The 27,212-nt window shown below is 41.3% G+C and overlaps 2 protein-coding genes across 4 annotated transcripts in view; one reads left to right on the plus strand and one right to left on the minus strand.

The window, feature by feature from the left end:
- The window catches only part of LOC118016566 (zinc finger protein 474-like), a 148,264-nt gene that overhangs the window by 17,297 nt on the left and 103,755 nt on the right, over positions 1-27,212 (plus strand). The window lies entirely within an intron of this gene.
- On the minus strand, positions 11,215-26,385 carry LOX (lysyl oxidase). 2 transcript variants are annotated; one of them, XM_035013985.1, is made up of 7 exons: positions 25,386-26,378; positions 24,933-25,041; positions 23,407-23,544; positions 21,848-22,004; positions 18,101-18,196; positions 17,625-17,740; positions 11,215-13,271 (listed from the first exon to the last, which is right to left on the minus strand). In XM_035013985.1, exons 1-7 carry the CDS (start codon positions 26,008-26,010, stop codon positions 13,265-13,267), a joined length of 1,248 nt encoding a protein of 415 aa, XP_034869876.1. In that variant the 5' UTR covers positions 26,011-26,378; the 3' UTR covers positions 11,215-13,264. The 2 variants fall into 2 exon arrangements, with proteins under 2 accessions (XP_034869876.1, XP_034869878.1); XM_035013987.1 differs by lacking the exon at positions 11,215-13,271 and having other exon boundaries at positions 17,621-17,740; positions 25,386-26,385.

Consider the following 27,212-nt stretch of genomic DNA (forward strand, 5'->3'; position numbering starts at 1 on the left):
CTTTCCTTATTAAAACTCTTCAGAGTATAGGGATAGAGGGAACATTCCTCAAGTTCATAAAATCCATCTATGAAAAACCCACAGCAAATATCATCCTCAGTGGATCCTTAAGATCAGGAACACAAGGATGCCCACTCTCGCCACTATTGTTTAACATAGTACTAGAAGTCCTAACAACAGCAATCAGAGAAAAAAAGAAATAAAAGGTATTCAAATTGGCGAAGAAGTCAAACTCTCTCTTTTCGCAGATGACATGATACTTTATGTTGAAAACCCAAAAGACTCCACCCCCAAATTACTAGAACTCATACAGCAATTCAGTAATGTGGCAGGATACAAAATCAATGCACAGAAAACAGTTGCTTTCTTTTAACAATGCATCTGTAGAAACAGAAATTAGAAAAACGATTCCATTTACAATAGCACCAAAAACCATAAGATACCTCGGAATAAACCTAACCAAAGAGGTAAAGGATCTATACTCTAGGAACTACAAAACACTCATGAAAGAAATTGAAGAAGACACAAAAAGATGAAAAAACATTCCATGCTCATGGATTGGAAGAATAAACATTATTAAAATGTCTATGCTGCCTAAAGCAATCTATACTTTCAATGCCATCCCAATCAAAATTCCAATGACATTTTTCAAAGTGCTGGAACAAACAATCCTAAAATTTGTATGGAATCAGAAAAGACCCCAAATCGCCAAGGAGATGTTGAAAAAGAAAAACAAAGCTGGGGGCATCACGTTGCCCGATTTCAAGCTATATTACAAAGCAGTGATCACCAAGACAGCATGGTCCTGGCACAAAAACAGATATATAGACCAATGTAACAGAATAGAGAGCCCAGATATGGACCCTCAACTCTATGGTCAAATAATCTTTGACAAAGCAGGAAAAAATATGCAATGGAAAAAAGTTTCTTCAATAAATGGTGCTGGGAAAATTGGACAGCCACATGCAGAAGAATGAAACTCAACCTCAGTGTGAGACAGGAATCCATCAAAATCCTAGAGGAAAACTTAGGCAGTAACCTCTTAGACATCGGCCACAGCAACTTCTTTCAAGATACATCTCCAAAGGCTAGTGAAACAAAAGCAAAAATAAACTTTTGGGACTTCATCCAGATAAAAAGCTTCTGCACAGCAAAGGAAACAGTCAACAAAACAAAGAGGCAACCCACAGAATGGGAGAAGATATTTGCAAATGACACTACAGAGAAAGGGCTGGTATCCAAGATCTATAAAGAACTTCTCAAACTCAACACCCAAAAAACAAATAAGTCAAAAAATGGGCAGAAGACATGAACAGACACTTCTCCAAAGAAGACATACAAATGGCTAACAGACACATGAAAAAATGTTCATCATCATTAGCCATCAGGGAAATTAAAATTAAAACCACATTGAGATACCACCTTACACCAGTTAGAATGGCAAAAATTGACAAGGTAAGAAACAACAAATGTTGGAGAGGTTGTGGAGAAAGGGGAACCCTCCTACACTGTTGGTGGGAATGCAAGTTGGTACAGCCACTTTGGACAACAGTATGGAGGTGCCTCAAAAAATTAAAAATAGAGCTACCCTATGACCCGGCAATTGCACTACTGGGTATTTACCCTGAAGACACAGATGTAGTGAAAAGAAGGGCCATATGTATCCCAATGTTCATAGCAGCAATGTCCGCAATAGCCAAACTGTGGAAAGCCGAGATGCCCTTCAACGGATGAATGGATAAAGAAGACGTGGTCCAATTACTCAGCCATCAGAAAGGATGAATACCCAACTTTTACATCAACATGGATGGGACTGGAGGAGATTATGCTAAGTGAAATAAGTCAAGCAGAGAAAGTCAATTATCATATGGTTTCACTTATTTGTGGAACATAAGGAATAGCTTGGAGGACATTAGGAAAAGGAAGGGAAAAATGAAGGGGGGGAAATCGGAGAGGGAGACGAACCATGAGAGACTATGGACTCTAAGAAACAAACTGAGGGTTCTAGAGGGGAGGGGGGTGGGGGGATGGGTTATCCCGGTATGGGTATTAAGGAGGGCATGTACTGCATGGAGCACTGTGTGTTATACGAAAACAATGAATCATGGATCACTACATCAAAAACTAATGATGTTTGGTGACTAACGTAACATAATAAAAGAAAATTAAAAAAAAAGAAAATGGTTATCTTAGACTGATAGCCAACATTGTATTTAATGAGGAAATATTAAAAGTTAGAAACATAGCAAGGGTGGCTGTTATTACATCATTAGTACATTTTTACTTACACAGTGTACTGAAAGTTGAAGCCATTACAGTTTGAAATAAAAAAAAAAATGAAATGTATAGCTAACTGGAAAGGAAGAAATAAAATTAACATGGTTTTACCACTGCCTCATCTGTAGGGAAATTTCCCATTGATTTTATTCGGTTCCAGTTTGATTGTGTTCACAGTAAGAGTTTGGTTTGCCTTTTTAACACCACCATCTTCATATAAAGGATCCAAGTTCCCTTATCCCTTTCTTCAGGAGAACCCACAAGTGTCCAGGAGTAGTGAGTGAGAGGTTATCCATAGGTGAAAAACCAGAAAACCTTTCACTCTGTTCCCTGAATCTCTGAAGGTTTTTTTCCTTCTTCCTTCTGACCATTTCCTTCTCCATTTTGGCTTCCCACTCTACTCTCTGTCTCTCCTTTTTCCAGGTCCAGTTTTATTTGTTCTTTTGAGGTCAGAGAAAACAGCCCTCCAAATATGCCTATAAGAATTCACCTGACCAGGGGCGCCTGGGTGGCTCAGTTGGTTAAGCGACTGCCTTCGGCTCGGGTCATGATCCTGGAGTCCCGGGATCGAGTCCCACGTCGGGCTCCCTGCTCAGCGGGGAGTCTGCTTCTCTCTCTGACCCTCCCCCCTCTCATGCTCTCTATCTCATTCTCTCTCTCAAATAAATAAATAAAATCTTAAAAAAAAAAAAAAAGAATTCACCTGGCACTCTAGGTCTATGGTATGTTTGAATCTTGGTTCCTGAGTGAATATGAACTAGGAGGAGAGAAATGACCCCCTGAGTGTAAGTGAGAAAGAAGAGTAGATGAGAAATACCCTAAATACCACAAAATAAACAGAGACATGGTTCTGCCACATTTGCAAATATGATTCTGTACACAGCACATAGGGTTCTTTGACAAGCACTCTGTGAATATTAGCTATTGATTCTTGAAAAACTCATCTGGCTGCCAAATAATCATTCCTAACCATTATTAATCTTTTAGTGACTTTGCTTGTAATTAAAATTTTATGGCGAAAGTATCTTTAAATCCATCTGGCTCAGGACGAGGAGCTATCTACTGTTTGGTGTAGGGCACCCTGATTAACAGGGCTATGTGGGGGAGGGATTACCCCAAAAGGAGTTAAGCTGATCATTTCTTTTAAAAAGCAGGAGCACAAGGTGCTAGCCAAGAAAGAGTAGCTGTCCACTGCAAGTCTAATAAGAGACCATGCATATATGTGAATCTATACAGAAGAAGGTGTTTACCTTAAGTAATAGAGAGGTAAAGCTCCTGTGTATCCAAAGGCAAGTACTTTACATCTGGGGGGACAAGAGGTCTATGGGGAATGGTGAATTATCTAATTTGACTAGAAGGGAAATGCACAAAAATGGTGGGGTATAAAACCGATGAAGTGGGGCAAAGGGGCCAGATAAAGGCAGGCCTTGAATATCGTTAGGGTTCTTGAAATTTAGTTTACAGGAAATTGAGAAACCAAATTTAAAATTGAAAATTCTGAGGAAGAAGAAAGCTATGTACTTGCATAGAGATTTAAAGTATGTAATATATCCACCTTGCCAAGTGTCCTCAGCTTTCTTCTTCTTTCCAGTAACCTCTTTGAAAATGTTCTAGGTTGAAGTTTTCCCATGATATTTCAAATCAACAGATCATTTGTGTGAGGTTAGAATTACACTTGACAATAATGGAGGAAAAATACACACAACACAATAAAAACAGCTCCAAAAACAACATTTTGGCTTTTCTTGTGAAAGAGGGTAGCACCTTAAATGTCTTTGATAAGGTTCCAAAATTATCTCAAATTACTAAAAAGGAGGGGAGCAAAAAAAAGGTCAGTTATCAAGTTTCATGTTAAGTGTTATTTAATTTAATAAAGTACATTAATGAAAGAAACAAGTAGTTCATCTCAAATGAAAAACCATATATGCCATTATGGAATACTCTCGGTTCTTTGAAAAAAAATCAGTGATTCTGAGCATTTGAGAGTGGATCTGGCAGTGATCATTAATGGCTGCTGAAATCAGTAGGTGAAAATGTGCTGGGGGATTTTACAGTGGATGGATCATATTGACAGCACGGAACCCATGATCAATGTCAACATCACAAAAAGACAGACAGCGGGAGACATCCTGGGCTAACATAGCTCATATGATGCAGGTATGAAGGAGATACCACCACCTAGCCAGTCTTCGTGCGCTCCCAAATCAAGCCTAACCTGTATCTGGTCATGCCTCTAGATCTGAATTTTTATAGGAAATACAAGGAACAGAGGAGTGGATTAAATGACACCACCAGGATACAGACTCCAAAATCTAGAATGTGGAAAATTCTGAGACAATAAGGTATTCTATAAAAATCCTAAAAGAGACTGAAAACATATAATAACCAAATTCTAAAGAGACTGAAAACATATAATAACCAAATTCAATGTGTCATCATTGTTTGATCCTGATTTAAACGCACTAACTAAAAAAAAGAAGTTACGAGACAGTTTCTGACGTTTGAATACTAACTAGATTTTTGCTAATATAAAAAAACTATTACCTTAGTGGTTACCTCAGTGGGTATTATTGATTGATGACTACCTACTTAAATAATTTAAGTGGAAACAGGGTGGAAATACTGATTTTTAGTAAAGACCTAAAATATTCTGATAGGGTGAAGTCCAAGTCTTGGATTCTTGGACTTTTTTTTTTTCCTAGCAGATTCAAATGAGACCAGTGTCTGAGGTTAAAGCACTCATGCTGGCCTCTTGTTGATCACTGAGAAAGAATCCCCGAGGACACCCTGTAGCTAAATTGTGAAATCCTGTGCATAAGGAGAGAGAAAAGGAGAATATGTCATTTTTTTTCCACAATGCTAATACTCAGAGTATTCTCCTGAGAAAATTGGGGTTGTGGGGGCTGGGAATAAAGCTATGTGTACCTTGCTCCTGATGAGCCTTCTCAAACTCTGAAACAATAACAGGACAACTCACTGGAGACTAAAAAGCATCCCTGGTCAGCCTGGACCTTGGACACAATCTTGGCTTGGTAGGGCATTTTCCAGAGAGTAGGTTGCCTAAATTAGGGAAGAAGGCACACCACGTGTATATTTTTATTCCCATCTCTCTGACCTCATCTCCTTAGATCTCTATCTGCAAAGCACATTTAGCCCAATCACTGACACTCTTGGACTCAGATTCAGACACCTCTGGGATGAGTTGTCCTACCTGTGCACCACCCCCACCTCACCCCAGCATCAACCACATGTCAGTTTTTCTATACCCTGGATTTAAAAGAACGGTGTGAACACTAGAATATTGAGAGAGGGATGAGCATAGCTGACAGCTAGTTCCTGTCACCCAAGCTTCTCATTACCACTGCTGTTCCTGGAATTTTGTCGTGCTTTTCTCTGAGTTTTCCCTCTGTATTTTTTCTACCATTGAACTGTACCCATGCTACAGGGACTGTAACTGTGTTAAAAGCACAACATAACTCATAGAAATAAAGAGTGCAATGGCCCTTCCCCAAGGTATGCCTGCCAGAGAGAACTTCTCACTGATGCTCAAGAATTAACAACAGATAGAAGGATGGGAGAGTGGTGAGCGGGAATGGGTAGCAACTGGAGGAGCAAAACCTTAAAACAATGGCTTTTCCTCTTGTTCTTTTCCCTTTTTCTCTCTGGGTTGACCCTCCTTTTTGCAACTCCAGTGTGAGTGTTTGGATAAGAAAGAACTAAAGTCTCACTGGTAAGGATGAGCTTCCCTTCTGAAATACCCTAAGACTTCATGACACACAGAAGGTGGGGTGAGAGTGAGCAGGCTATTTAGACCTGCCAGTAGGGAAAGTGGATGGCGTTGAAAAGGAGAGCAGGATGGCGTTAACTTCCTTCTGGAGGAAAAATCAACCCTTAGATGCTGATAATATGGGGGTTTTGTCACAGAAATCAGTTGAATGAGTAGCTGGAAGGAAAGGTCATGAGTTGGTCTATATAGATGTTGATTTTGTTAATCTTTTTGTTGGACATGAATAGGGTGGCTTGCTGGCTCCCCGTAATCTTCTCATTGACAATACCCATAATAATTCACCCCCTACCTCTGGAGTAACCATTTTCTTTTCCCTCACTTTCCTTTCACACCCACACATAAAGCCAAAATGCAGTCATGTGTTTGGGTGAGAGCTGCCATTCTCTTATTTGGCCATGTATCCTTGACTTTGGTGATTGAACAAGAAAGAGCACTTGACTCAATCTAGACCCATCATAATATCCACATTAACTGGGTCTAGGTTTGGCACATAACTGAATCTGAGCCTAAGAAATGCCATCCCCTGGATTTTCAAACTTGAGCTGTGGATTAATGTTGTTTTCTTTCTGATCAACAAGCCAGATAGAAGTGCACCCAGTGCACCCAGATGTGTTGTCTGTAGGCAACACAGTTTCCATCCTCATGGAGAAGCTAAACCAAGAGAAGGAAATTGACACACAAATAACCAGAGTAAAGGCAGTAAGAACTTGGCCTTGATGGTGTTTGATTTCCTGATGACATCTGCCTCCTCCTTAGCAAACCCTAACTTTGCCTTTCCACTTTTTGGTTACATGAGCCTATGAATTCTTTTTTAGACTAAGCAAGTTTAAGATATATTTCTGTTGCCAGAAACCAAAGAGCCCTAAAACAAAAATGAAGTGATCACAACTACCAGGTTGTTGATATATCCATGAATGTTAGCTCCAGCAGTAACCCAAATATAGATTGCTATAAAAGATTTTTTTCCCTAATACCATCCCTCTAAAAAAAAAGTAATGTCATTGTAGTAACTGAAAATAGTTGGCTCTGATGTTTGCTGTCTAACAATATAATTGGCCTGTTTGCAAATGACTGGTTGCAGTATTGGTAATATCGGCTCCACATTTGTCAGGGTCCAAATTTCTGTGTTAGTTCAATAAAGGTAAGTGCAATGAAGAGCCAGTATTACTTGAATCATTTGCAAAAAGGAGTTGTTTCTTGTCAGTCTCTATCATTACATTTGTCCTTAGTCCTTGTTATATACAGTTGTCATAAACTCTGGTTTGATTTGGTATTTAAGAAATTGGGAACTAGCAATGTTCTCCTTCTAACAGTAGCATACGCATATCCTTGGTCCTTGTATTGATGGTTCACCTTTTGGTTTGTGGCTTTATTTTTTCTCTCCCTCCAGATTTGGTGCCTATTACCCTTAGTTAGGCAGCAAATTATCAGCAGAAAATTACAAATATATGCATATGTCCTTCCAAGTCATTCATTTCCAATCTTGTTTTTCCCTGGCTGCTGTGAGAAGTATTAGGATTTACTTAAATTTACTTAAATTGGGTGCCTGGGTGGCTCAGTTGGTTAAGCGACTGCCTTCGGCTCAGGTCATGATCCTGGAGTCCCTGGATCAAGTCCCGCATCGGGCTCTCTGCTCGGCGGGGAGCCTGCTTCTCCCTCTGACCCTCCCCCCTCTCATGTGTTCTCTCTCATTCTCTCTCTCTCAAATAAATAAATAAAAAATCTTAAAAAAAATTTACTTCAATTATGCTATTACATATAACAAAATTATTTCAGTTATACAAGATGAATGAACCATGAAGAAAATGATTGGTTCACCCTGGGAGAAGAGAGATTTTAATAAAGAGTACATAAAGCATTCAAGTTATCTGACAAATAGGAAAGATCTAGATTTCCTTCTAAACTAGAGCATGGTTTAGAGACTAAAATGATTGTTTCCACTGAAAGGATCCTATTTAACCATTAGGTTTTTAGAACGCAAGGCAAGCAGTAAGTTAGTTGGTTTTAGGTGTTTCTGTGTCCCACAGCCCAAATACTACCACTATCATATATTTGCTTTAATTAATTTATAGATTATCTCATTTTTATGAACTGATAATTACTTAGTATGTCATATCCCGAAGTCTTCCAAGATAAATGGTTTAACAGAATAACGAGTGTCATTTTAAAAAAAAAAAAAAGAAAAGGTTTTTGTGGCAAAACAAGTTTGAAAACCACAAAGTGGTTTCTTTACTGCAGAGGCTCTGAGATTCTTTAACATGGTAATATGTATTGGGAATCTCCACCATAGAGATAACGTCTCCCATACCTGTTTTTCTATGGAATTCTTTCTGAGTAGCATATCTTGTGAAACTGGAATTCCTCTACACATGCGTTAATCCTCTACTAATATCATTGGCAAGGATTAGAAATATGAATAAATGATGGGGCCCCTGGGTGGCTCAGTCGGTTAAGTTGTCTGCCTTTGGTTCAGGTCACGACCTCAGGGTCCTGGGATTGAGCCCCGCATCAGGCTCCTTCCTCAGCGGGGAGCCTGCTTCTCCCTCTCCCTCTGCTGCTCTCCCTGCTTGTGCTCTCTCTCTTGCTATCTCTCTGTGTGTCAAATAAATAAATAAAATCTTTAAATAAATAAGTAAGTAAGTAACATAAGGCAGTCAAATTTTCTAACAGAAGGAAAGATCCTCCCTCCCCTGTCTTTGGTTCATGAGCTTTTGGTTGAATGAACAGTGCTTGAAACACTGACCACTGATAAGACAAAAGAAACCACCTTTTCATTAATAATGAAAATATGTTCAGGCACTTGGCCTTGAGCAGACGAGGGAAGCACGAAATCGATGCTGTCACAGATACCTACCATATAACTCAGATTGGTAAACTGCCAGCCACGAGCCTACATCCATTTTACCTGCAAGAACTCATTGAAGGTGAATTTTGTGAATTTGCAAATTGTCCCCCCAAAGCACTTGCCCACAGTTGGGGGCCTGTTTGCCCTTCCAGGTTACCAGATTCCAGGCTAATCTGGTACACATTTCGGTAAGGATTACTGTGATAGCAACAGTTCTCTTTTTATAAATAATTGGTAGCTTGAGTTGGATAAGTCCCCTGAGTATTTAGGTTCAGGTATATTTCTTATAAACTCTTATCAGAGTGCAGTTCTTCTCACAATGCCTGCTCTGCATCCTTAGAAGTTGTTGATAATGGTGACAGAGGTTAGGATCCATTCATGTATGAGTTTCTTTTTAAAACATCAGCTAGAGGGGCATCTGGGTGGCTCAGTCCGTTATGCATCCAACTCCTGATTTCGGCCTGTGGTTTCAGGGTTGTGAGTTTGAGCCCCACATCGGGCTCCACACCCATGCTTAAGGTTCTCTCTCCCTCTTCACCTCCCCTCTCCCTCTCTTGAAAAAAAAAATCAGCTAGATTCTTACCCATCAAAAACAAGTTTCCCGTCATGTGAGCTCGTTAAACAATTTGTTGATACAAAAGGCAGTTAAGCAAAACAACCAGCTATAGACATGGTTTTAAGATTTTAACCTAAAATGAAAGTCCTATCATTTATTTATACTTAACAACAAATGACCACTACAGACACTTGAAATCATTTATTCAAGGCATTTTTACATAATCTTGCAATCCATAATATAAGCATATAATAAAAGAATATGAGAGTGTAAAGAAGAATATAAAGCCAGTGTCTGGGCATTTAAAATAAGAGCTCTTCAAAAAAGTTACAAATGTTTTACACATAGGTTACCTGAAAAATTTGGAAGAAATTAAAACGTCATTAAAAACATTACTATACCAGATCACATGTCACTTAGTTCGTAGCAAGCAGTTATATATTAATTAAAAGTTTATATCCTGTGAGCTAAGACTTAATACATTTTACATTCAAGTTGAAATATTTCAGCACCATTTTGGTTTGAAGGATAAATGAAATGCTTTAAGTGTTCAAAAGTGGCCCAGGACTTTTGGTAATTGGGAATGAAATTGAGCTGTTAATTGAATATGTTGATTGTGAATATGAATTCTAGACATAGAAAGTATAGAAAAAGGGTAATTTTTACTTATCAGTGACTATATGGTTAATATCAAAACAAGTTATGTTTAAAACAAAATATTGTCTGTATTTTCAGAAAGTTTGCTGAAGATGAATTCTCAGTGCCACAATCATTTTAGTGCACTGAATTTCCTCCAAAATCTGAATATTGGGGATGTTTGTAAGTGTGATTATCCTATGAGATGTCAGAGAGAGAAAAAATTGCTCATTATTATGAATAATACCTAGTGAATAGTTAGATGATAGAGATTGTGAATAAAATTACTATGTAAAAAAATATAGATTTCCTGGAAATAGGCAATGGATTCTTGTGGATACGTGTGGATTCGCATGTTATAGTACTGTTGGGAGACTGAACCTTAGCCTCAGAAGTCAAGACATCTTTAATCTAGACTATGGTCTGAATAATTATGAAGCCACTAATATGGCATATGGAAGGAGCCAATAAATTATTTTCCTATTTAGCCCTTTTTTTTTCAGAGTCTTTATTAGTCTAAAAGCCAGTCCCTTTTCAGTACTCAACATTCTTAGGTTTACTTCTACTTCCTATTGTAAAAATATTTTATGTGGAATTTGGTAAGACTGGATTAGGTTTTTTATTTAAATTTTATTAATGGATGACTTTTACCAGCTAATCATTATACGTGAGTTTTTGTGGTTATTCAGAGGAGAGATCCCTTGAGGTTCAAAAATATTAAGTGTTAAATCAATACTTGGGAGTTCTTTGGGAGTGTTTAGGCGTAGGAGGAAAGAATATTTATATAAGGGATAAGCAAGAATCTTTAGCTTCCTAATTGAAACTTTTTTTTCCAAAATCAACCAAATAGTAGGTGTTATATTTAAGAGGCAGACATTTCAAGGATTGAAAACATAGTTTTAATTATTAGTAACACATACATGCATATAACTATTTATTTTAACTTATTTTTTAAAATAAAATATGGTCATGAAAAACAATAGTGCTAAAAATAGAAAATTTTAGACATGTACTTATAGTTGTTAAAAATGAAATAAGGTGAACCTAAAGGGTAATAATGATATTTTTAATACTTATTGAGGTTAGGGGACAGGTTTTTTTTTTTTTTTTATATCCCAAGCATGTAAGTGCCTGACATGTATTAGGCCCTCAAATGATGATGGGTGGACAGACAGATGGAAGGCTCAGTGAATGATAGTAAATGTCTTCTCATATGTGTCCAAAGACCGTAATATAGTGTTTACAGGGGTAAGAATCTCAATGAAATGATAGGCCTTAATGTGTAGATGCCAGTCTGGCTCAGTATTAATACTGACAGTAGTTTTGTTTTGTTTTGTTTTGTTTTGTTTTTTAAAAAAGCAAGTATATTAAAATACCTCTATTAGAAAAGACTATGACTTGAAAGGATGACCCTACAGTCTTAAAACTAAAAAAGCAACTTAAGGCAAAGAGGTACATCAAAGAAGCTACTCCATAGCTCAGGTACTAGCTCAGTGAAAGTTCTGGGCTCTCTCAAGCTGCATTCTCTTTTGGTAAGTATGTGCCCTGGCAGATGAGGATGGCATCCACCCCGGGATGACTGTCCGTCTCTAGCCCATCTTGCTGCGCTGGGCATTAATGAGTGCAGGATGACTCTTAGGAGTTGGTGTTGACTTCACAACTCTATGACATACGATACAGGGATGCCAACTCACTTTTAAATTTTACCAAACTAGAAATCCCTCGCTGGAGATTTTAATACTGGCTAATGTAGGAAGACTTCTGCCTAAGCCCTGCTAACTTAAAAGTGTCATTTGGTTTCTCTCTGTACCTTTTGGAACTAGGAAAAAAAGCAATCTTCCAAATTTTGTTGTGGCACATGGTTTCACAGTTTTAAAATAAAATCACAGCTGTCTCATTATGCAACACAGTCGTTTGTTTTACAGAAAGTTATTTTTTTTTCCCTTATTCACCAGCTCCTCAACTATGTAATGTTATGTGCTTTGCTAATTTGGTTTATACTTCAGACACACAGAAAGAAAAACAAAAAACAAAAAACATGTATTACTGAGTCCTGGATGACCTGATAATGTTCCTATATCTAGATATTATGTACTCTGGATAATTTAAATTTTTTTTTAGCATTCTTCATTTTAAAGCTGAACATTAAAAAAAAAAAAACGTAGAAAAGCTGAAAATCCTAAGATGTTTTTCATTAATGTTTTAAAATATTTGAGAGACAGTTGTGGTTTTGGGAACTTGTTTGTATGATTTTTATGTCAACCAGGCAAATTTTTCAGTTAACTCTTCTACATACTTAAATGCATACATAGTTTCTCTGAATGTATCACATCTATATCAGAATGACTTCCCATAGACAAAGCTGTCCTCCATACACCAGTCCCCAGAATGGTGATTTTAAGAATGCCACTCAAAAGGTCTGCCCATAGGAGAATTAAAGAATTGAGGCAGCATCAGTGAATGTCAGACAGGAGTTAGGCAGCTCAGTTACTTAATTTGTTCCGAAACAAAAGCTGACTTAAGTCAGAATAAAATTGTACACTTAACAGAAAGACAGGAGTTTACTAATTTTAAAATGTAAACATAAAATTTTATATAGGGATGTAACTATCTGAGTACATATATTGCCATTTCTCTGCTATATAGTAATATTTCTTGACACCAATGGTAATGTTTGTTCCTTCGTCAGCACCAAATGTGTCTGTATCTGTTTGAACAGTAGGAGCCTCCTTTCTAAATTAATCTATGCTAAGACAAATACAAGCCAGTTATTGTTATGGTTCACTGAAATCAAGAAAATTCTCAGTTAATAGTAATTTTGGTTCATTCACTAAAATGTTATTTTCCCTTTTACACTATAATTTCCACAGGAGCATAACAAATTTGGATTTCCTTCAAAGAGCCAAAGTGTACATCTACAGAATGGAAACACTGTGTTCATTCACAAAGTAATAAGAATAATATTAAAAATTTCCCAAGTAATGCCAATTTAAATGTTCAAAATCCAGTTATGTGCTTTGTTATAAAACAGTCCAAACAAAAATTCCTTTGTTGCTTTCTGTTCTCTCTTTCAAAATCTATAAATCCTACTGAAGTTAATCTATTTTTTCCCACTTCAGAACACCAGGCACTGATTTATCCATTAGGAGTTTTGGCTTGCTTTCTAATACCTAGATTAAGAAAACAAAATAGGACAAATTATTAACTTGATAATATTCTGAGTGAGTACAGTAGACAAGTTTAACCTTGACCCTTTAAAAAACATTTGTAGTAATTTCCCTCCACATATGCAGTAGTCACCTCGTGAAATTACCCAGTACATTATTTTAATAATGTTTGAAGGAAGCGACTATGTTAGCTGCCGAAAGTGCATGCCTGATACCTACAGACTTAATGTTCAGAGTTAAAAGAAACAGCCTCTGAATTAATCAAGAGTAAAGCAGGACTCAGAGGACCAGCAGCCCTGTCCAGATGAGTTCACTCCACGGAGTGGGGCGTGTCCACCTAGAAGCAGGTTCATGGCCACTGCACCATCTCGGGTTACTCCTTTCCCAGCGTGGTTTTGGATGTAAACGGATGCCTTCAAAGGCAGAGACTGAGTCAAAGCCAACCAATCCAATATGTCATTTATACTGTGATCATAGATCCCGATGTAAAGAAACTAAGCAGTCCAAATCATAAACCAGTGATTTCCAAATATTAAGTTTTGTGAGAGGAGAAATTAATCGTAGTATCATAAAACTGAACTGGGGGCGCCTGGGTGGCTCAGTTGGTTGAGCGACTGCCTTCGGCTCAGGTCATGATCCTGGAGTCCCTGGATCGAGTCCCACATCGGGCTCCCTGCTCGGCAGGGAGTCTGCTTCTCCCTCTGACCCTCTTCCCTCTCATGCTCTCTGTATCTCATTCTCTCTCTCTCAAATAAATAAATAAAATCTTTAAAAAAAAAAAAAAACTGAACTGGGCCACAGTCCCTCAGTCCATTTTTTTGTTGACAATGAGGAAAAAGAGGAGAGAGGTGGAACTCCTGGGTGGTTAAGCGTCCAGCTCTTGGTTTCAGCTCAGGTCATGATCTCAGGATCCTGAGATCGAGCCCTGCATTGCGTGCTTAGTGTGGAGTCTGCTTGACGTTCTCTCAATCCCTCTGCTACTGCCCTAGCGTACATGTGTGTGCGCCATGTGCTTGCCCTCACTCTCTCTCTGTCTCTAAAAAATAAATAAATCTTAAAAAAAAAAGAAGAAGAAGAAGAAGGAGAGTGGATATATCAAAGGCACACCCTGTCCTCCTGGGTAGTTTTTACGCACCAGTGGAAAGTTCTCCAGTATGTGATTAGCATGAAAACACTGAGCGAACTGAGGGATGATACGTCTTGAAGAGTTAAAAAGGTACAATAACATTACCAAGGGAATCACATGCCGCGCTGTTCTCAGAACCACCAGACTGACCACGCAGCTTTAGGCAAGTTACACTCCTTGCTCAAGGAACTTCAAAGACTCCCCATGGCCTTCAGAATGAAGTTCAAACTTTCTAGCTTGCTCTTCAATGCTCCCTTTGATCTGGTCCCAACTTACTCTTCCATCCTTTTCGCCCAAATCTTAACTCCTTAGCCACACTAGAAGACTTGGTTTTCCAAATATGCCCTGCAGTTTCTCCCTGCTGTGGAGTGGCCAATGATGCTGACTCCTCCTGGCATGCCCTTCCTTAACTGCCCCCCAGGCCAGTCCTCCTCAGCCTTCAAGGCCCAGTTCACATGCTGTCCTAAAGCCACTCCTGAATCTCAGCCAGAGGAAATCTCTCCTTCCTCTGAACGCCGATTCCCAGCAAGGGAGACCAGAAGCGAAAGTCAGAATAAAGGAGGCAGGCATCGTTCTCCTGAAGGTGAGGGTTCCTTTCTCAAGGTCTCTGCACATCTTTCATTAGTTTTCACTCATAGAGTGGATCTTGTTATTTGATTACAAATCACTGTGGGTCCTTTCACCTTCCCATATTTCCACCTGATCCATATTGCTTATCAAAATTTTACCTCAACCACTCTTGCAATTTAGTTACAGTCAGTGACACCTGGTTTAAAAAAAAGAAAAGAACAACTCTGTGCTGGAGCAATATAATGATTTTTATTTGTACTAAATACTTGGCAATATCCAATTCAGTAGATTCTACTCGTGAACATCCTCTGCTACAGGAGTTACATCTCCAGACCTGTTCTTAGTGCAAGGTCAGCCGTTGTATCTGGGGGTCACCCAGCCGATAGCAGAGGTCCTTCTGTTTCCCCTGCATTTCATCTTACCCCTCATAGAGTTTTATAGTGCCTCTCTACTCCAGTTATATGTGTATTTCTCTCGGCTTCTCAATTCCACAGCCTAAATTCCCTGAAAGAGAGGGTCATTTCTCTACTGTGCGAGTGTTGAATTAGAGTCTACACGGTGGCAGGCCTGTACCCGGGAAACGGGTGGACAGGGGTCTAGGTCCCAGCCATGTCAGAGCGGATAGGAGACAAACATCATACAGGAGATTCACAAGTAATCAATTGAGAATTATTGTAACACAACTACAAGGGAAGAGTATAAAGGGTCAGAAATCATACTTATCTTTGCCTTACTCTCTAATACCTAGTGTAGGGCCTCAGTAAAGACAAAGTGCAAAAGTGAGAATGCCGATGAATAAACAGAGAATGAGTGAATAAGGAATCCTAAAAATTAAGAGAAATTAATTAATCCATGTATTTTACATTATTTTAGTTTATCTTAGCTTCAATTACACTGACGTGCTGAGGATTTTCATTTATACTTTGATCAGCTCCACACAATAGGGGCCATAAACCCAGCCAGGTTTTCTGCCTGGTGGGCACGTTCAGGAGGATATACTGGATTTTCTTTTTCTGGTGCTGTCCCTTTGCTGTCCTAGGCTGCATCTATCCCTAGAGCTGTGATGAAACTTGTCCAGTACAGGCTCGGCTCTTTCATGGAAGAAGAAAAAGGCTCCCTCCAAGGGCAATGCAGCCCAAGCCACAGTGCCTGGCCCTGTCCATGAAAAATGGACTGCTCTACAGAAGCCTCACACTTTCACTGGCCAGGAGCCCGGGGTGGGGAAGAACCTGCACAACCAGGCTGAGGTGAGTTTGGGAAATCCCACAAACTTCAGATTTACGTGAGGCCAGCCACTGCCCTGGTTTGTGGATCTGGGAGAAATGTGTGTTAAGTGTAAATCACTAGTGTAAGCTCTAGTGACAAGTCTCCACGTGACCCCTGAGGCACTCGTGCCCTCTCCCACGTTGCTGCATGTTCAGCATCATTCTAATGCTGTTGTTCTGGTTGGGATCAGTCACAGGTGGCACAGGGGGTTAGGCTTGCTAGCCCAGCAACACTAGAGCAGACAGGCCTTCAAGGACGGAGGAGGACAGAGACAAGCCAATCACACTACCTAACTCTGCTTCCATTACTTTCATCACAGCGTCACCCCTATTAATATCCATGTGCTGGGGCGCCTGGGTGGCTCAGTTGGTTAAGCGACTGCCTTCGGCTCAGGTCATGATCCTGGAGTCCCGGGATCGAGTCCTGCATCGGGCTCCCTGCTCGGCGGGGAGTCTGCTTCTCCCTCTGACCCTCCCCCCTCTCGTGCTCTCTGTCTCTCATTCTCTCTCTCTCAAATAAATAAATAAAATCTTTTTAAAAAAAAATATCCATGTGCTGGGATTCCCTCTGAGATTTCATTCAAAGAAGGGTTTAGGGGCTAGGCAAATGACGGAGGAACCTCCACACAGCACTCCTTTTTGTAGGGTATTTTTTCTAGTGCTTGTGGTTTTAGAACTCAAATTTGTAAAATCTTGGTTTCTACAGAACAGTCGGTCTGACCTCTTCAGTGAAGTGCTTTAAAGCAGTGATTTTCAAAATGCACTTTAAAGAACTCTTGGAATTTCTTCAGAGCTGCTTCACGGACGCTGGCGAAGAGACAGGAAATCCAACTGTTTGGGATCCCACAAGGTCACCCACACAGCATATGGCATGTTTTACATACTCAGCCACCACACGGGCTTTTCGCAGTAAACAGTGTGTTCTGTGTGCATGTCTTGTCTCGGAAGCTAAGCTTTAGGATGATAAAAACCGGAGTACATCTCCCCACCCCCTTCTCTAGCATCACCAAAGAAAGATCGGCTCTAATTTTGTGATAGCACGGACAGACCATTTTACAAGGAAGCTGTAGTAGTAGTAGAAACAGACACGGGTAGGGGCGCTTGGGTGGCTCAGTCAGTTAAGCATCTGCCGCATCAGGTCATGAACTCAGAGTCCTGGGATCGAATCAGATTCCCTGACTCAGAGTCCCTGCTCAGACGGGAGTCTGCTTCTCCCTCTCCCTTTGCCCCTCCCCCCCACTCGTGCTCGAGCTCTCTCTCTCTCTCTCTTTCTCTCTCTCAAACAAATAAAAATAAAAATCTTAGAAAAGAAAAGAAACAAACACATGTATAATGCCTGTCAGTGAACTAAAACGCTTCGAGAGGAGAATTCTAAGCTAGGCAAAGAGGACTCACGGTGAAATCGTGCAGCCCGAGGCATAGGCATGGTGTCCCGTGTAGCGGATTTCACAGCGCACAACGTTGTTGGAATAGTCCGATTCAGGCACCAGGTAGCTGGGGTTCACACTGACCTAGGCAACATAAACATCATCCGTGTTTCAGATTTCATCAGCAGTGTTTGCTGGTTAATTTCTTCCTATTTCCACAGCGCTAGAACAAGGAAATGCTTCAACTAAATCAAGCAGGGAGGGGATTTAAAAAGTAAAGCAAGTGGTGAAATTCTGGAGAAGTTATAGAAGGAGGCTCTATATTTTCCCCCTGAAGTTCCTTAAAATATTTTTTTTTCATATAGGTAGGTTGGTTTAGAAATATTTCTAGGAGACCTTGAATTGCTTGCAGGATTATGGTTATCTCACAATGAATTCACAAGGGGAACCCCACTGAGTTGCAGTCGAAATAAATTAAAGGTTTCTATTTTCAAAGGTCTCTACCTTTAGAATGTAGTTTCCAGGTTTTACATCCGTAATATCAATCCACTGGCAGTCTATGTCTGCATTATAGGTATCATAACAGCCAGGACTCAACCCCTAAAACAAATAAAATTTAAAAATGTAAAAAGATGGTATATGGTTAGAGTATGCTAAAGAATGTGCTTATTATTTGCAAATTAAATTTTAAGTTAGTACTTACAAGAGTTTGACATAAAACTATACTTATATTGCATCTCCTTTGAGAAGTACATATTACTCAGCCTTATAGCACCTCCAGCTAAAAAAAATACAGGACTAATATAAGTAGTAGTACATCTAGCTTCTTAAAAGTGTCATCAATCACCAGTGATAAATACAATCTTAAGTGACAGAATAGGGCTCCATCAAAATTCTAGAATATCACCAGTTCGGGAATAAAGGCCATGTAATAATCCACCTAACTCACATGTCCTCAGTACAAACCTTCCCACTTTCTCTTGGAAATCACCTTCCTTTACTCTGAATGCCCCGATTTTATAGTGTTTGTCCTCTAATGCTCTGTATTATAATGGTACCCTATAAGAATATATCCAACTACAGATTATAAACTCCCTGAGGCTGGAGTCTTTGTTGCATTTTTGAGTAGCTAACATTTATAAAGTATGTAGTATGTGCCAGGAACCGTTTTAAACATGTTACACCTATAAATTCAATTTTCACAAGTACGTGAGATAGGTGCTATTCTTATCCCCATTTTGCAGGTGAGGAAAATGAGTCATTTTAATGTTAATCAAGTCACTCGAGGATATATAGATAGTAAGTGGCTGAGCTGGCTTTCAGTTTAGATGTTGAGGGCCCGGGGTCCCTGGGTCCCCACCACACTATTCTCTTTCTCTCATTGCCACTGAAATATGTTATTGAATTAAAGGGATGAATGTATGTCTCAGTAAATCAATACCACCACATCACTCCACTTGCTAAGATACTCCCTTCAATAAGGAAATGAGTGCCTTCTACAGGCAGGGAGGAGAAAAATTCCAGTAAGATAGGGTCCTTGCTCTCCAGAGAGTTACAGTCTGGGGAAATTTGCTCAAATTGGAGTTCATTGGGTATATTCTTGATTCCATTAGTTCTTCTTGAGAAGTTTGAATTGTATTTTCATTCTAATACGAATCTAAAGGAAATTTAAAAGCATATGCTAGAATCATTTTAACTCATTACTTCCATTTCATTTCAGCCCCCAAAATTTCTTCGGTGCTTAAGATCACTTTGGTCACCAAAGAGATGGCAAGATCCTCTAAGCATATTCTAGCAATACTGGGGTGGCTCTTGCTGGATTGGGGAAGAAGGGCACAGCACCTGTGATCTCATTCAGCACACAATAGCACAGACAGGCCAAACTCAAAAGTACCTGTGCCTCAGCAGGGAGAACCATATGGAGATTTTTCAGTTTTCGGGCCCAGCACATTAATTCTGATTCTGGCACATACTAGATACTCAGTAAGCATTAGCTATTGTAATTGTTGCCACCGCGCCTAACACCAAGTCCCACCACCTCCCATGGCGTTGTAACACCTCCATTCATTGGATGAGCTATGTATTTAAGACTGTTTAAACAATGCCACAATGCTGATCTTACCTTCAAGTGAACAAAAGAGCTTTAATGAGCGCTGAAATTGGTACTCCTGCTAGCAGGATTTAAGTTAAGTTTTAACTTTGATTATTTGAACTAGCGCACAAATAATGGGAATTTTTAAGGCTATTGAAAAATCAGGCATGTCCTGTATTCAAAATCAAACTTTAAAAACAGATGAAATGTAGAGACCCTTGGGGCACCTGGGTGGCTCAGTCGGTTAAGCGTCTGCCTTTGGCTCAGGTCATGATCTCAGGGTCCTGGTATTGAGCCCTGCACCAGGCTCCCTGCTCAGTGAGGAACCTGCTTTTCCCTCTCCCCGCCCCCGACTCATGCTCTCTCTCTCTCTCTCAAATAAATAAAATCTTTAAAAAAAAAAAGAAAAGAAATGTAGAGCCTTAACTAATGCTGTCTAAATTAGCTGTTTGGTTTTAGCAAAAGAGAAGCGGTGGTTACATTAAATTAATGAGGTTAATGTAACTGTTTCTAGTTTCATATATGTTGAAAATGTAAATTTGTTATCTAAGAATTAAGAGTTATATGGAAGTATAGATATAAGGAAGTGATATCTACTTTTATATTTGGATACATTCAAACAACATTGTAATACAACTATTCTAAGTCAACATTGGGGTTTTGTGAGAGTTGTTTTGCCCCTTTAAGTGAAGTCCATATTCAAGAAACACCAGTCTAGTGAAAAACACAAATACATCAATCACTTGCAATGCAAGACCTGGTGAACAGTGGTTTAAATAGGACATAAACGGAAGATGATTAATAAGAAAGCTACCATAGAAAATGAAGTGGGGTCACCCCAAGGAACTGGAAGACTAGAAAAGCTATAAATACCTAGAGACCTAAATTCAAATATTTCAACAGAGAGCTGTCCAGAGTGCCTCTTTTTCTAAATGGAAAGAATAAACGCCAGAGCCTCTGCATAGGCGGGCGGCCACTGCGGAGATCGCTGAGCGAAAAGGGGATCTCTCTGCCCACATATGTGTAATGTGTGGGTAGGTTGCCTCAACTTTTAGTTAAAGGGTAAGTGCTGCCCCCAGAGCATGTGGAATTGAACCTCTTCCCCCTCCCATTGCTCTGATGTTTTAAGTTCAGAGAAAGAAACAGCGGTAACATTTAGGTCACTAAAAAGCTTCTAGCCACAGCCCCGGAATTGGCTCCCCGAGATGCTAGCTGCTGATCCTTTCCTGCCCTGCGTTATGTACGTTCACTGCTCCTTGCCAGAATTTCAGCTGCACTAAAATTACAACGTCCTCTTACAAATGAGGGTGTCTTGTGGAAATACTGGCATGGCTTTTAACTGACACACATTTTCCCATTTATAAGACATACACACTGCTTAGGTCAGCACTATTTTTAAAAATCCATCCAAAGGACATCTGACATCAATTATACTGTAGGTTTAACTACATATGCGTGGAGAAAGAAATTGTGTCCTTCTGCTCCCATTTGCATGCTTGAAAGAGACTGGTTTTAAAGAAACTTAGGTTCTCTCTTTTCTAACCCCAATCACCATTCTCTCTCTAGCTTAAGAGGTGGAGGGAGGAATGGTTTTGAAGGTGAGGACACAGAAGTGTCTTCACCGTTATTTACCAAGCCAGTTAAAGAGTACAGAATGAGTGCAGATCCTGGACACCAGTCAGATTTGTTCAGGGACTAAACCGCTTCTTTCTACTGTGAAACATAGCGACTATGCACATTCACCTTCTATGATGATGAAATTCTTTAAAAATAATTTGAATCTGGGGAGCCTGGGTGGCTCAGTCACTTAAGCGTCCGACTCTTGATTTCAGTTCAGGTCATGATCTCAGGGTTGTGAGATCAAGCCCCATGTCGGGGCTCCACTGTGAGCGTGGAGCCTGCTTGAGATTCTCTCTCTCCCTCTCCTTCTGCCCTTCCCCGCCCTTTCTCTCCCTCTCTAAAAATAAATACATTAATTATAATAATTTGAATCATCAAGTGACCAGCTTCCTTTTCCCAATTATTTTCCATCTTGACTAGGTGACCCCCTAAATCAAACAGTTTATATAAAAAAGACTGGCAGGAGGAAAGAAAAAGAGAAGACCACACTGTTTTCTCTCTGAAGCCTGCGGGTTCCTGAGGTCAGGGGGCCAACCCACCTGTGTATGCGCAGTACATGCAAATCGCCTGTGGTAGCCATAGTCACAGGATGTGTCCTCAAGACAGAAACTGGCTTTGTGGCCTTCAGCCACTCTCCTCTGGGTACCAGCATCAAGTAGGTCATAGTGGCTGAATTCATCCATGCTGTGGTAATGTCTGATGTCCCACACAACACAGAGACAGAGATCAGTAACATACAGAGAAAGGCATGAGGACTTTAGATGACTTCCCCACTGCCTCCCACACTTGTTTTCACATTACAATTGAGATCCAGTTTATCTTCTTAAAGCTAGATTCATGCTAGCTTTTTTTTTCCCCCAGGAAGAGCCATCTATCAGAACTGTAAGCCTTTAAACTTGCTTCTAGGAAAAAAGGACTTCTTTTGAGTATTTTGTTTTCCTATTCCACCCTGTTTTATCTTTGAATATTAATTAGAAATAGACACTAAATGATCTGTGTTTAAGTAAAACCTGCCATATGCTCTCTAGTCTGTTTCTTTTGGCTTCCAGTACTGATGTTTCATTCCAAATAAAAGAAGAGCACATGACTCTTGGGAGGTTTCTATGAGATTTTTTAAAAATGTAAAACCATTACTAAAATGCAAGGGAGAAGTACTGGTATGTTTCCCCCATCATTATTATTTAACTAGTATAAACTTTTATTTAGAAATAAAATAATTCTATTTTACCAAAAAATTAGGTGTTCTTATCTGCTTTTCTCATTTCATTAAAGGAAAGGTGCTGAGCCATGTATCTTCTCACATAAGGAAAGAACAAGAAAAAATTGCTCAAATTGCAGAAGGTTTCAGGGTATCCATCAGGATTTCCTGGCATTACCAGGATTCCCGGGCAAGTTACCAAGGCAAATTATAGAATCACCTTATATAGAGATCTTTAAATTTAGGACAGAACAGACAATTACCCTGGGTTTAACACAGGCATTTTAAAAGATAGAGGTAGGTCCTTCTCAGCTCATGGAGTATATCATCTCTATCTTTCTTTGAGGTTGGTGTATGAATCCTTCTGATAACAACTTGTAGTTTTTATTAAATGCTAACTAGGGCGCCTGGGTGGCTCAGTCAGTTAAGCGTCTGCCTTTGGCTCAGGTCATGATCCCGGGGTCCTGGGATGGAGCCCCGAATCAGACTCCCTGCTAAGCAGAGAGTCTGCTTCTCCCTCTGCCCCTCCTCCCACTGGTTCTCTCAATTTCCCTCTCTCTCTCTCAAATAAGTAAATAAAATCTTTAAAAAAAATACTAACTGTAGATGATTTTGGCTATAACAAGCTTTTTTTTAGAAATCTTACCTGTAGTATATTGGAATAAAATTCTAGTGAAGCCAATTGCTGGAACGTATCAGCAATTTTAATGAACTGGACTTAGAATTTCCATTTTGAAAACAGAATCTGGTAGTTGATGTATTTTCTTAAAGAAAGACTCCCTTGATGATGTCACATTACACAGAGAAATTTCTAGAAATAAGACTTTGCATTTGCACATCAAGAACTACCTGAAAAAGGAAGAGGCAACTCGGAAGTACCCAGGAGGCCCATCCACTTACTGGTGACAACTGTGCCATTCCCAGGAATATCTCGGTCGGCTTGGTAAGAAATCTGATGTCCCTTGGTTTTTCACTCTTTGGGGGAATCTTAGCAGCACCCTGTGATCATAATCTCTGACATCTGCTCTGTATGCTGTGCTGTGATTTTGAAAAAGAAAACATTACTTTCACAGGATATTAACTGAAGACAAATTCCAAGCAAAACCATTTCCATTTTATAATAGCAACTACCTCCCACCTCCAACTAGACTATCAGTTGCAAGAGGCATTTTGCTTATTTTGTTTATTGCTGAATCTCCAGGTCCTAGAACAGTGCCTGGCAAGTGGCCAAAGTTCAGTGAATATTTGTTGAATAAGTGAATAAATGACAACTATGGAAATCTGCAGTAAAGTGTGAAAAAGGATAATAAAATTAGCACTACAAATGTACATGTGATAAGTAAATTCTGTATTTATAATCAGTTCTTATTTAACCACGTGAATGAGTAGAAAGTATCCCAAATAAAAAAAAAAAAATCCTATGTACTTATTAAGAACTTTGAATTCATCAATAGGTTTCTTCTTAAACACTTTCCTAAGATGTAAAGTGGAGAAATAATTCTAGAAGCATACACCCAGATTAGATAAATAATTTGTAACTTCGCTATCTTGAAAACAATGGCATGACTGTAATAATATCCTAGGGAGTGCAATGGAGGGAGTGATGCAAGACTTAAGAATGAAAATGGTAAGTTCGGCTTTCTTCTCTTCCTTTAGCCTGACAGTTCTAAAGGGTCAGAGAGGGAGAAATATACAACTGAACAGATAAATATTACTCTGTCCCTTCTAACGTATTTTGTGTGAATATATATATTCACATACTGTTGAGTATTTTCACTTTCCACTTGAAAAATTTTTATGAGACCTATCAGAACATCTTTTGCTCCCTCTGCTGGTTTCCCAGAAGCAAAGTCAGAGAATTCCATTCCCCAAACTGCTATGATTTTATTTTAGCACTGATTCAAAAACAAAGCTCTTGCTCATGCTCTTATTCTGGCTGAAGTAATACCAAAACAACGAAGTTAAATTGGGGCCTCAAACAAAAGATGAAAACCCAACCTTTGCTGATGAGGGCTGCCCCACTGGCAAGTTAGCCCTCTGTTTTTTTAAGGGGTCACTGACAAGCTCTTCCATTACAATATTTTTTCCACGTTATTGTACAGTTCTTTAATAGAAAGTTATGGGAAACCACTGGCTCCAAAGTTTGAGGATCTTGGAAAAAGAATGTGAGATCCCAACTCTCCAGGATAAGGATTCGCCCCCACCTCCCTGATCTGTGCCACAGTTTGAAAGACAGAACCCACAGAAATCTTCAAAATGTTAACTCTCCATCCAGGTCCGCATGCCCAGGAGACCACATTCCACTTCGCAGCTCTTGCCCCATTTCCCAACTCTTGTCTGCATGGACCGAGAGCGGTCAGACCAGGCACAAGACCAGCGCCTGAAGCGAGATGGGGCAGCGAGGCCGCGGAGATCCCAGCCAGTACCTGGCCAAGCAGTTTTCCTCCGCGGCGCATCTCAGGTTGTACATGGCCATCTTTTGCACGTACGTGGACGCCTGGATGTAGTACGGGTCTGGCACCAGGTCCGGGAGACCTAAACGTCAGGAGGCGATGGGGGGAGGTAGCGGTGAGACAACCCAGTGGCCCCTACCCCGGCTCCGGGTCCCTCCGTGTCCCCTACTCTTCACCCTTCACCCAACCGGGCTGCGGGTAGCAGGAGAACGGGGGACGCCCAGGGCTGCAAAGCAAAGTGGAAAGAAAGCAGGAGGGGCCAGGCGCGCGGTTTGCACCAGATTCCAGGGCTGCCTTTGCAGGCGCAGGGGGAGGGAATCGGATCAGCGGGACTAAGGCCTGCCGCGCCCAGGCAGCCACGTTGGGGGAGCCACAGCGCTGGGGAAGGGGTGCGCGGCTGCTTCCTGCGACTTGGGGGGTGCTTACCGTACTGGAAATAGCCGGTGCCGTATCCGGGCCGGTACCTGCTCCCGGGCCGGGGCCTTTCGTACGTGTCGTAGTAGTTGTAATAGGGGTTGTCGTCGGAGTACTTGTAGGGGTTGTACGGGTCGTCGCCCACCATGCCGTCTACGCGGCTGGGCGGCTGCAGGTTACTGAGCGTCGGGCGCTCTCCGGGCGCCGTCCGGTTGCCGTCGCGCGAGTCCCCAGCGTCGCGGGCCCCGGACGACGAGTAGCCAGCTTGGAACCAATGGCGGGCGGCGGGTCTGGGTCGGCCGGCGACCCCCGACGTGCCTGCAGGGCGCTCGCGTGCTGCCGCCGTGCGGTTGCGGAGCAGCAGGATCGGCGTGCGCGGCTGCGGGGCTGCGGCGTTGGCAGCGCCCGGGGCGGTGGTGCCCGGGTCCCGTCGGCGCTGCGGCTGGTACTGCGAGCCCAGGCTCAGCAGGCTGAACACCTGCCCGTTGTTCTCCCATTGGATCCTCTGGCGCCAGGCGGCCGGAGCCGGCGGCTGCTGGCGAGGGGGCTGCTGCTGGCCGGCGGCCGGCGGGGCGCAGCGCAGGAGCGCGCAGAGCTGCAGGGGCCCGAGCAGGAGCGCGGTCCAGGCGAAGCGCATCGCTCCCTTTGCCTGATGGTCCCCACTCCGGGAGGACTAGGTCGGAGAAAAGAAAAACGGGGCCCAAATCACGCGAAGGAGGGAGAAATCTTCAACCAGGGAGGCGGGCGGAGCGCGGGTCACTCAGTCACTACAAGCAGTGCCGAGGGTGGGCTGCAGACCCTTGTCCTGTAGAGGCGGCTGCTGGGACGTGGCACCCGCCTGTCTCCTCTTTCCCAGTCCTTCTGGAAGGCGACGGGGAGCGGCGCGGCGGCCCCGGCGAGCGGGCAGCGTCTGGAGTGAAGGAAGGAGGAGAGATTTTAAACTTTCTGGCACGTTTGCAAAGTTACACAAGCAGTTCTGGCCCGGCAGCCCCTCCGCTATTTGTTCACGTAATGCGATTGGAAACGTGCAAGGCGGACAGCTCCTCGCCTCTGCCCCTCCCTCCCCGTCCTGTCCTCCTCCCCCCAGACACGTTGCACAGGGAGCGTTAAGGGGAAAGAACAAAACGGAACACACATCCTGAGACACACTCGGCTTAATCTGGGGCGAACATGCAGGAATTTCAAAAGACTCAGACAGGCGAAGGCAGCCAGGCCATGGGGCGACGCCAAAATATGCATGAAGAAAAATGCTATTAGGTCACCAGCCCTGGAGAGGCGGGAAGTCGGGAGGTGGGGAGGGTGCTGGGGGCGAGAGTCGGGGAGGGGGCGGGGAGGGATGCTTGTGACTAACGTTTATCCATAAGGAGTTAACCAGACAAATTTCCCAATGCATACCCACTCGCTTTTATGGGAAGCGCCCTCAGCAAATAAACCCCGGGATATCAAATTTTGTTTTTCTTTGTGTAGGTAATATGAGAAATGGGTTACAAATTTGTTTCCTACAGTGAGTATTTCAATAACCAAAAGTGAAATTTTACAGGGAACAAGGCCATCTAACACTGAAGGGATGAGTAAACCTGTCTCTTTTTCAAAATGCCGGCCTGATTTGTACTTTGACTGGGAGCGGAAAACCTCTTTCATCTGGACGGCATCTACCAGGACATTTCAGTAAAGGGGGCTATACCAAGTCTGCCTAGGATCGCACTCAGAAAGCAGCTTCAAAGAAGCATTTTACATGACTTTTCTCATCCTACATCCGATGAGGAGGTTTGACTTCGGATTAAAAAATAATAACAATAAACCCTTTAAATCATCGTTTGTTAAATTTTTGAAAAGTCA

Source organism: Mirounga leonina, unplaced genomic scaffold (genome assembly GCF_011800145.1).
Source record: "Mirounga leonina isolate KUSES-001 unplaced genomic scaffold, KU_Mleo_1.0 Mir_168, whole genome shotgun sequence".
In the NCBI taxonomy this organism is placed as follows: domain Eukaryota; kingdom Metazoa; phylum Chordata; class Mammalia; order Carnivora; family Phocidae; genus Mirounga; species Mirounga leonina.

Coding starts and splice junctions, on each gene's coding strand:
- LOX (XM_035013985.1), bottom strand. CDS start 26,010: ATGCGCTTCGCCTGGACCGCGCTCCTGCTCGGGCCCCTGCAGCTCTGC. Junction 25,042..25,385: donor CACCGGCTATTTCCAGTACG/GTAAGCACCCCC, acceptor CCTGACGTTTAG/GTCTCCCGGACCTGGTGCCA. Junction 18,197..21,847: donor CATGTACTGCGCATACACAG/GTGGGTTGGCCC, acceptor TATTTGTTTTAG/GGGTTGAGTCCTGGCTGTTA.